The sequence below is a fragment of the Rhincodon typus genome, chromosome 25 (assembly GCF_021869965.1).
Source record: "Rhincodon typus isolate 14 chromosome 25, sRhiTyp1.1, whole genome shotgun sequence".
NCBI classification, from domain to species: domain Eukaryota; kingdom Metazoa; phylum Chordata; class Chondrichthyes; order Orectolobiformes; family Rhincodontidae; genus Rhincodon; species Rhincodon typus.
Genome location: NC_063356.1, coordinates 28638937 through 28649117, shown reverse-complemented (window position 1 = coordinate 28649117; position 10181 = coordinate 28638937). Strand labels below are relative to the sequence as shown.

Here is a 10181-nt window from a genome sequence, read left to right as displayed (position 1 = left end):
CCCCCATCTCCTACCTACTAACCTCATCCCGCCCCCTTGACCTGTCCATCCTCCCTGGACTGACCTATCTCCTCCCTACCTCCCCACCTACACTCACCTTTACTGGCTCCATCCCTGCCTCTTTGACCTGTCTGTCTCCTCTCCACCTATCTTCTCCTCTATCCATCTTCTATCCGCCTCCCCCTCTCTCCCTATTTATTTCAGAACCCCCTTCCCCTCCCCCATTTCTGAAGAAGGGTCTAGGCCCGAAACGTCAGCCTTCCTGCTCCTCTGATGCTGTTTGGCCTGCTGTGTTCATCCAGCTCTACACCTTGTTATCTCAGATTCTCCAACATCTGCAGTTCCTACTCTCTCTGGAGGGGAATATGTGTCTGTTGGTGGCATCCCATGGAGGTGGTGGAAATGGTGGCTAATGATCCTCTGGATGTGGATGTTGGTGGGGTAGTAAGTAAGGACAAGGGGAACTCTATCACTGTTGTGGGCGGGAGGAGAGGGGATGAAGGCTGGAGTGCGGGACATGGGTCAGAACCAGCTGAGGGCCTTGTCAACCACAGTGCTTGGGAGTTCTCAGTTGAGGAAGAAGCTGGACATTTCAGAGGCCCCCTTCTTGAAGTTGGCATCATCAAAACAGATGCGATAGAGACAGAGCAACTGGGAGAATGGAATAGAGTCTTTACAGGAAGCAGGGTCAGAGGAGGTATAGTCAAAGTGACTATGGGAGTCAGATAGTTGGTAGTGGATATTGATGGCCAGTCTATCCCCAGAAATGGAAACAGAGATGTCGAGGAAGGGAAGAAAGGAGTCAGAGATGGACCAGATAAAGGAAAGAATGGGGTAGAAATTGGAAGTGAAATAGATAAACTTTTCCAATTCTAGACAGGAGAGGGAAGCAGCACCGATGGTGTAATTGATATACCAGAGAAAGAGTTGTGGATGGTGGCCGGAGTAGGACTGGAATAAGCAATATTTCACATACCCCACAAAGAGAACAGGAATAACTGGGGCCCATGTGGGTACCCATGGACACCCCTGACTGCCTCCCATAGTAAACCTTGACTATATACACCACCAGAAACATTTTCCCCTCCCGTCCCTTGTCAGCATTCCCTAAGGACCGTTCCCTCTGGGACACCCTGGTCCACTCCTCCTTCACTCCCAACACGTCCCCACAGCCTCATGGCACCTTTCCTTGCAATTGCAGGTGTAATACCTGCCCATTTACTCCTCCATCCTCACTATCAAAGGCCCCAAACACACTTACAGGTGAAGCAGCATTTTACCTGCACTTGACTTAATCTAGTCTACTGCATTCGCTGTTCACCTCTACACTGGGGGAAAAGAAGTGCAGACTGGGTGACCACTTTGCAGAACATCTACATTCTTGTCTGCCGAAAAGACCCTGAGCTTCCAGTTGCCTGCCACTTCAACACACCACCATGCTCTTTGGCCAACATCTCTGTTTCAGGCCAGCACAAGCTGGAAGAACAGCAGCTCACTTTCTGCTTGGGAACTCTACAGCCCTGGACTTAATATTGAGTTCAACAATTTTGGGGCTTGAGCACCTATTCCTATGCTTTCCCCAAACCACACACACCAGGCCTTGTCATCACATGGACTGCTACCACACACTAAGCATTGTCAGCTACTAATAGTCCTCATTAGCAGCCATTCATTATCCCAGCCTGACCTTTAACCAGTCCTTTGTCTGTCCAACTGTTTTTCTCTCTCTTTGGACTCTTATCTCCACCTATTGTTTACTCTCCAACCTCCCCAGCTTCTGTATAAATACCAACCATTTCATAGCTTCGTAGTTCTGAAGAAGGGTCACTGGACCCAAAACGTTAACTCTGATTTCTCTCCACAGGTGCTGCCAGACCTGCTGAGATTTTCCAGCAATTTCTGTTTTTGATTCAAATTTCCACCATCCACAGTTCTTTTGGGTTTTTTTTATCTAAAGATCAGGTGGCAGCTGCTGGCAAGTTTCTTTTTAAGTGGCAGTGGAAGGATTTTGGTAAGATCCAACATGGAGTGAGTTCATGGTCATGGCAGATTGGCACTTTCCTTATGAGGCCCAGAGAAACCTTCCTGCTCAGCATGCAGTTTAAATGATGGCAGTATCCTCTGATTTAATAAGATCTTGATTCACATAAATTCAGAATTCTTTTGACGAACACCTCATCCCCTCCAGAACTCTGGAGGTTTCTATTAGAGATAGCAGGAAAGGGCTGACTTTTGAGTGGGTAAATAACCTACACAAGTTTAACTGCTCAGTTGCTTGGATTTCACCAAGCAGAAAAGGCTTGGATCAACCTTCCTTAAAATATATAGATGAAGTAGCAAAGTATAAGCCAAATAGAAATTATTGTCAAAACCCTGATGAGATGCTTGGAGCTCTGGGTTGTCACAGACCTTTGCTGTACTATGTAAAATCAGTTGTCAGAGAACACTCAAGTCGTGAAGCAATTACTTCTCAAACTCAGAAGGTTTCCATCCTCCAATTTTCTTTATTGTCATAAATATGACCATTTTCTTTAATCTCCCCTTGAGTCTCTCAAGTATCATCAATCAATTGTTCTGTCTCCTTTATCACGTTGAAGAATGGTGTGGACATCAGGGCATCAGAGGAAATTACTTTTGTTTTCAAAGCTTACAATAGATGCTTCCTCCAAGCCATGGATGAATGATTGACCACAGCCAATAAGTGTTAAGATAGATGAGATTAATATTCAACCAGTTCCATTCCTTTTCTGAATGGGTTTATTAAACAGATGGAAGTAACAGGAGTAGAATTATGACCTGACCAGAATCTGAATCTCAATTGCATTTTCAAAATAACAGTTTATTGCTTTTATAAAATATCATAGTGTTAGTTATTGCTGTCTTTTTCATAATTTCACTTTCTTTTTACACTGAACTGCCTGTGAATATATTGGTGACACTTTTTTTTCATTTTGTTTTGTTTTGTCATTTCTGTTTTTTTCCATCTTACCAGTCTTAGCTTATATCACAGTACATTTAATGTCTACTTTTGCAGTTTTTGCTGTTTGATCACACTGTCATCTTTGTAAATGAAATCTTTTGTATTTTTGAGTTATTTTGTAGCAGTCGTTAGGGAGTTTTATCTCCATTTACTCGTCAGTCAAAGTGACAACCTGTCTTGACACATATTACTGTAAAAAGTGACCTTTTGTGTTGAAGCTTATGACCTTTAGCATTCAATTTCCTGTATCATCTGAATGTTTATGACGTTGAGATACAACATGTTTGCTAATATGTACAGTCAATGCATATTTTGTTTCTAGAATTCTTTCTACAGTCTTATGACTAGTGACAATAAATCAGAAAAGTTTTTCAAGGTGCTTAATCAACGTATGAAAGTTGCCCAGCAAGAAATCAAAGCAAATGTTTCAGTCAACATGAGCGATCTGGGAGGCAAAATGGCAAAGAATGATATGCGTGAGAAAACGAATCCTATATTTGGAGCTGGTCTTAAAGGTCAGAACATCCTTACTGATACTTTCACTGTCCTGTCAAATTCACCACAAACTGTGAAGCAGAGAAGGAATTAAAAAAACAGAAAATGCTATAAATACACAGCAGGTCAGGCAATATTTGGGGAGAAAGAAGCTAAGTGAATGTTTTAGGTCAGTGGATTTACATTAAGGAAGGAATATGTCTTGAAAATTTATTTGAATACAGATGTCATCAATGATATCTCCTTTCCTGAACTCATCTGAGGCAAATCCAGATTGTTCACAACCTTGGATTGATTTGACCCTGAGTTGAACTTCTGAATGCAAATCCACGCCCTCACTAAAACCAATTCTTTCCACCTCAGTAATGCTGTCTCAGCCTCAGCTGATCTGCTGAAACCATTATCCATGACTTTGTTACTACTAGTCTTGACTATTCTAATAAATTGCTTTTATTTAGTGGAGTCCCATTATAACCCAGCTTGAGATCCATCATTCAGGGTGTTCTGGGGATCAGCTCCTGAAAGCTTCTGGTCTATCACTATTCCTGCTGGTCTCATCAAAAATTGCTGAAGTTCCCATGCATCCTTCCTGGTAGAGATTGCAAGTTTAAATGCTGCTGTCAAAGGATCAGTGGTGAGTAACCTCACTGAACCTTTTTATGTTGCTTTCTGCTGTTACGGTTTGCTGGTGGTGAAGGGAGTGAATATTTAACATAGAACATAGAACTGTACAGCACAGTACAGGCCCTTCAGCCCACAATGTTGTGCCGAACTTTTACCCTAAACCTAAGGTCTATCTAACCTCCACCCCTATCTTATACTATCATTCATATGCCTATCTAATAGCCGCTTAAATGCCCCTAATGAGGCCGACTCCACTACCCTCTCTGGCAATGCATTCCACGCCCCTACCACTCTCTGAGTAAAGAACCTACCTCTGACGTCTCCCCTATATCTACCTCCACTCACTTTACAATTATGCCCCCTCGTAATAGCTACCTCCATCCTAGGAAAAAGTCTCTGGCTGTCCACTCTATCTATACCTCTGATCATTTCGTACACCTTCTGGCTGATCACTCTATCTATATCTCTGATCATTTTGTACACCTTTTAAGTTGGTGGATGGGATGCCAATCAAGCTGTCTGTTTTGTTCTGGATGCTGCTGAGCTTCCGGAGTGTTGTTGGTGCCACACTTATCCAGGTAAGTGGAGATTATTCCATGACTTGTACCTTGTAGATAGTAATGAACTTTGGGGAATCCAGAAGTGCATTAATCTCCACAAAATTTCCAGATTCTGACCTGCTCTTATAGCTGCTGTATAGCTCGATCACCTCAGTTTCTGGTCAGTCGTAACTTCCCAGTATGTTGATAGTAATGAGTTCAGTGATGGCTCTGCCTTTGAGTATCAAGGGAAGATAGTTAGAATCTCATCTGATGAAGATGGTCATTGTCTAGAATTTGTGCATTACACTTACTTGCCCAAACCTGACATTTGCTGTTTATTCAGTGATGTTTCGGTATCTGAAGCATTGCAAATGGTACTGAACAATGTTCAATCATCAGCAAAGACCCTCATTTCTGACCTTATGATGGAGGGAAATGGTTGAATGATTATTGAAGAACTGAAGATGGTTGGGTCTAGAGCACTATCTTGAGGAGATTCTGTAATGATTCCTGGGACTGAGTTGATTGGCCACCATCGATCACAACCTGGGACTAGTATGATGCTAACCACTGGAGAGTTTTCATCCTGATTCCACTGACTTCAACAACTGTGCTAGGGCTCCTTATTGCCACACTCGGTCAAGTGCTGACTTGATGTCAAGTGACGTCAGTGGTGGAATGAGGGATATGTCAGGCCATGAGGTTATAGATTAGATTTTATAGAGAGAAGTGATGATGTAGAGTCAATATAACTGGACTAATCATCAGAGACACAGACGAATACTCTGCATATATCTCAAATATCAGATATATTTACAAATCCCACCAGTTGGTGGAATTTAAATTCAACTAATATATCTGGAACACGCAGCTAGTCTCAGTAATGGTGGCCATGCCAACTATCATTGACTGTTGTAAAAACTCATCTGGTTTACTAAAGTCCTTTAGGAAAGGAAATCTGCTGTCCTTATACAATAAAACAAAGAACTGCTCGAGATCTGAAACAAAAACAGAAATTGCTGGAGAAGATAGCATCTGTGGAAAGAAAAACAGAGATAACCTTTCAAGTGCAGTGATGCTTTGTCGGAATCCTCCATCTTTACCTGGTCTAGCCTACATGTGACTCCAGACCTACAGCAATGTGGTTGACTCCTAATTGGCCTCTGAAATAATCTAGCAAGCCACTCAGTCCATGGGCAAAGAAAGAACACAAATACTTGCCTTGTCAGCAGTATCAACATCCCATGCAAGGATAAAGGAAAAAGTGCTTGTGGAGTTCTGCTGTTGCTGATGGTCCTTCTCTATGCCCAGATTTGAGCTGCTGCATCTGTTCTGGATTTAGCATGGTTGCAGTGTCACAAAATCCATTTAGGCTATCCTGAGTATGAAAATGGGACAGAGTCATAACAAGAAAAGTGAATTGGTCAGTTTTACCTGTTCTATAAGTGCAGATGCATGTGTGCTGGGTAGCATTGTAAAGACAAGATTCAGTAGGATTTTTTTCCCCTCCTGTTGGTTCCACTACCATCTGCTGCAGGGTCTGTCTTACCTTCAGGACTCAACAAGCTCAGTTAGTAGTGGTGCTAATAAGTCAATGTTGGCGATGGACGTTGAAGTACCTCATCTTGAGCACATTCTGTACCTTGCCACCCTCAGTGCTTCCTCCAAGTGATGTTCAATAGGGAAAGTGTTCAACAGTGAAGAGTATTGGATTCAATGACTGATGGAGAATGTGATGTGAATGATGATTTATTTATTGTCACTTGCATTTTACAGTGAATAATACAGTAAAATACAGTGAAAGACTTCAACAGTTGCCACCATCTGTTGCTATTTTGAGTAGTTTAAGAATAAAAAGGATAAAAGATATAACTGAAAGAGAGTCCTGAGCCCTGAACTGGTTCACCAATGATACCTGAGCTGCCAACCCTGCTCTACTGCCTCATCACCGCCTGCACCAGTCTCACCAATGCAGGAGTTGCCACTCTTTAGGCACCATCTCTTCGCTGCTGGGCCCATCTTACCGACACCGATGCAAGTCCCATGCTGAACCCACACTCGCTGTACAACCAGGAGTCCCTGGCTGTGCTGCTGCCTTGATGACATCAGGAGACCTTGGCTCCAGGCACAGCACGCTACCACCGCTGCAGCCGCTGATCCCTCACCAATGCTAGGAGTCCCCATTCTAGGTCTGCTGCAACCAGGAGTCCCTGACTCCGCTGCCAGACCAAACTGCCACAGCCTCACCAAGAGTCCCGCTCTGGTAGCCTTCCTCTGAGATGTCTCCTTGCCAGGTCCGCCATCTTGAAAAGTCCACTGCTACCACTACCTCCGGTCACTGGAGGAGATTTGCTGCCACTGCCGCTACCAGCCCTGAATGCTGGGAGAACATCCCTGCTGTCACTGCCATCACTGCTACCAGTCGCAATGAGGAGCCGTATCCTCCATGTCTCCGAACGCCAGGAGAAGCCACAATTCCACACAACTGCCATGCTGATTTCCCCAACTAATCTGCTACAAAAGGCTCCAAAGAGAAGAAAAAGGGAAGATAAAAGTGAAAGCATGCAAGAGCGGATGAGTCCTGGGTAAGAGCACCCACGCAGCCCTGCTGCTCAGCCACCATCTTGAATCCTTGTAATCAGCAGGAGATTTCCTTGCAGCACTTAACCTGATGCCTTGAGACTTCATGGGGTCCAGAATCAATGTTGAAGACTCTCCAAAACAACTCCCTCCCAGCGGTATACACCTGTGCCTTTTCTGGCTCTATCTTGCCAATGGAACCAGACATATCAAGGGATGATGATGGTGGTGGCTGACATATTGTAAGGGAGTATTTGATTATTATGACTGCGTCAGACTGTTGCTTCACTAATCTGTGGGAAAGCCCTCCAAATGTTGGCAAAAGTCCATGACATTAATAAAGAGAACTTTGCAGGATCGAAAGAGCTAGTTGTGCCAATAAACTTCAGTCAGCATAGATTCAGTTAAAAAAAATACACCTGTCTCAGGAGTGAATAGTCTTCCAAATGATAATTTTTTAATAGGTAATATGAATTTGTAGTTGCCAAGGCAATCTCGATCTACTTAATCATAAGAAGAAATAGACAATTAAATTGAATTATATCATGAAATCCTCAATGCTTTGGAATCCTGCTATGCAATATTAGTAACAGATACATTAACACCTTACCATAAAACTCCTCATCTGTTCTTTTAATGAAGCCATTAACATCTGTTTTGTAATCGATGAAGAAGTTTCAAATAGGCATTTAATGTGTTTGACAGTAATATTGCATAGAGCCAATGGTGTTGTTTCTGTTGAATTTCATTCATCGCTTGTTTCCCCCTCAGGAAAAGATGTCCACCTTTTGATGGCAGCTACTCACAACAGGTCGCAGATGAACACATTAGGTGATGCTGATCATGGACAAAAGGATGCTGAAATCAGCCCAGCAGTAGCAATAATGCAGCCCATCCTACGCTTTCTCCAGCTATTGTGTGAAAACCATAATAATAACCTCCAGGTTAGATCATATGTTCTTTTACAAGTTCCCTTGGTGATGCTAAAAATGTGATTAACTTTAATGCCCTTAGTGTTTTAGGTCAGGGTCTCTGAAAGTTTTATTGGGCCTATGAAGGAATTATAAAATGAGAAACTATCATCAGTCACATTAGCAGATAAATAATCAAAGTGATATTGTTTAGTCAATTATCATAACAATAGCATTAACTTATTCATTTAAATGTGTTAGCACCTTCATTAAAATACCAGAGAAAAGAATGTCCACATATGTATGGTTTTGGAGGTGATATAAATGTGGTTTTACCAAAATGCTACCTGGGTTCCTTCATGAGGCTAGATTGCAAGGACTGTGGAAGTCCAAAACAAGGAGACATGACTTTTCGACTGTTCAGGAAGTCCTTCTGTACACAAAGGAGAGTGGAAATATAGAATTGTCCCTAAAAGACCATTTAGGGTAAGATAATTGAAATATCCAAACCATAATTGCTCGATTTGGCAAAGATTTCAAAGGACACGGAACCCAGGCAGGTAGATTGACATTAGGATACAGATCAACTGTGATTTGAATGAATGGTGGAAGAGACTTGGGAGGTGATGGTGGGTTCCCATAGTGACACATATGCCTACCTTCCATGTGCATGTTTAGGACTCTTTCACTGATTCTACAAACTCCAGCTGTGGCAGCATTGATGGACACTCATAACCCAGTCCAAGCATAACTACTGGGATCACAGTCCACAGATATTCAAAACAAGAATACCAATGGAAAAGCTATGTTGGCATTTTAAACAAATCCTTTGTGAATGTCTTTATAGATTTTCATTTAAAGAAAAGTCCACTCATAGGGTGTGGGTGCCACTGGCTAGACAAGCATTTATTGTCTACCCCTAGTTACCCTTGAGATGGTGGTAGAGAGCAACTTTCTTGAGCTGCAGCAATCACTTTGTTATAGGTACACCCACATAGCATTAGGGAGGGAGTTCCAAGATTTTGACTGAGCAACGTTGAAGGAACAGTGATATATTTTAAAGTCAGGATGATGAGTGGCTTGGAAGAGATCTTGCCATTGGTTGTGTTCCGATGTGTTTGCTGCCTTTGTCCTTCAAGATGATAGTGATTATGGGTTTGGGACCTGTCGCATAAGGATTCTTGGTGAATTTCTGCAATATTTCTGGTAGGTGGTGCATATTGTTGTAACTGAGTGCCAATGGTGGAAGGAATGGATGCTTGTGGATGTGGTGCCAGTCAAGTGAGCTGCTTAGTTCCTGGAAGGTTCAAAGGTTCTCGAGTGTTGTTGGATTTGCACCCATCCATGAAAGTGTGGAGTATTCCATCTCACTCCTGACTTGTGCCTTATAGATGGTGAATAGGTTTTGGGAATCAGAAGGTGAAGGATTCCTAACCTCTGACCTGCTCTTGTAACCACAGTATTTATATGAGTAGTCCAGTTCAGTTTTTGGTCAACCTTCCAGATTTTGATAATTTGGGATTCAGTGATGATATTGCTAATGAATATCAAGGGGCGATAGATTCTCTCTTGTTAGAGATTATCACTGCTTGGTACTTGTGGAGTTCAGATTTTATTTGCCAATTGCAGTAATAAAACAGATCACATGAGACCATTTGTCCTATCCAGTCCATCTTTCCAATGGCATCTGTGATTCCCCAATGTAAACCTATAAGGTTAATTTTGTGACCCTCTTCATCACATTTGGGGCTTTGCATAATCTTGGCACATATCACAGAATCAGAGACACACTATCTGCAATTCTCCTTTCTTTGAATTCAATGGCTATAACATTATGGGTGACGTGTCCATAAAATTTTTGAGAGGCTGCCCACATGGGCCTCAATGCACTTGTCAATGGGTTTCCCATGAACATGTTTACGATTTTACCACACACAGCATTCTGTTTTTTCTTAGAGATAGTAAGAACTGCCGATGCTGGAGTCAGAGATAACCCAGTGTGGAGCTGGAGGAGCACAGCGGGCCAGGCAGCATCAGAGGAGCAGGAAA

The 10181-nt window shown here is 42.6% G+C and overlaps 1 protein-coding gene across 3 annotated transcripts in view; it reads left to right on the top strand.

The window, feature by feature from the left end:
• The window catches only part of itpr3 (inositol 1,4,5-trisphosphate receptor, type 3), a 252756-nt gene that overhangs the window by 205433 nt on the left and 37142 nt on the right, over nt 1-10181 (top strand). For all 3 annotated transcript variants that reach the window (XM_048612294.1, XM_048612293.1, XM_048612295.1), the window contains 2 exons: nt 3303-3495; nt 7993-8165. In XM_048612294.1, the coding sequence (XP_048468251.1) occupies nt 3303-3495; nt 7993-8165 (366 nt within the window). The remainder of the gene's footprint in view (nt 1-3302; nt 3496-7992; nt 8166-10181) is intronic.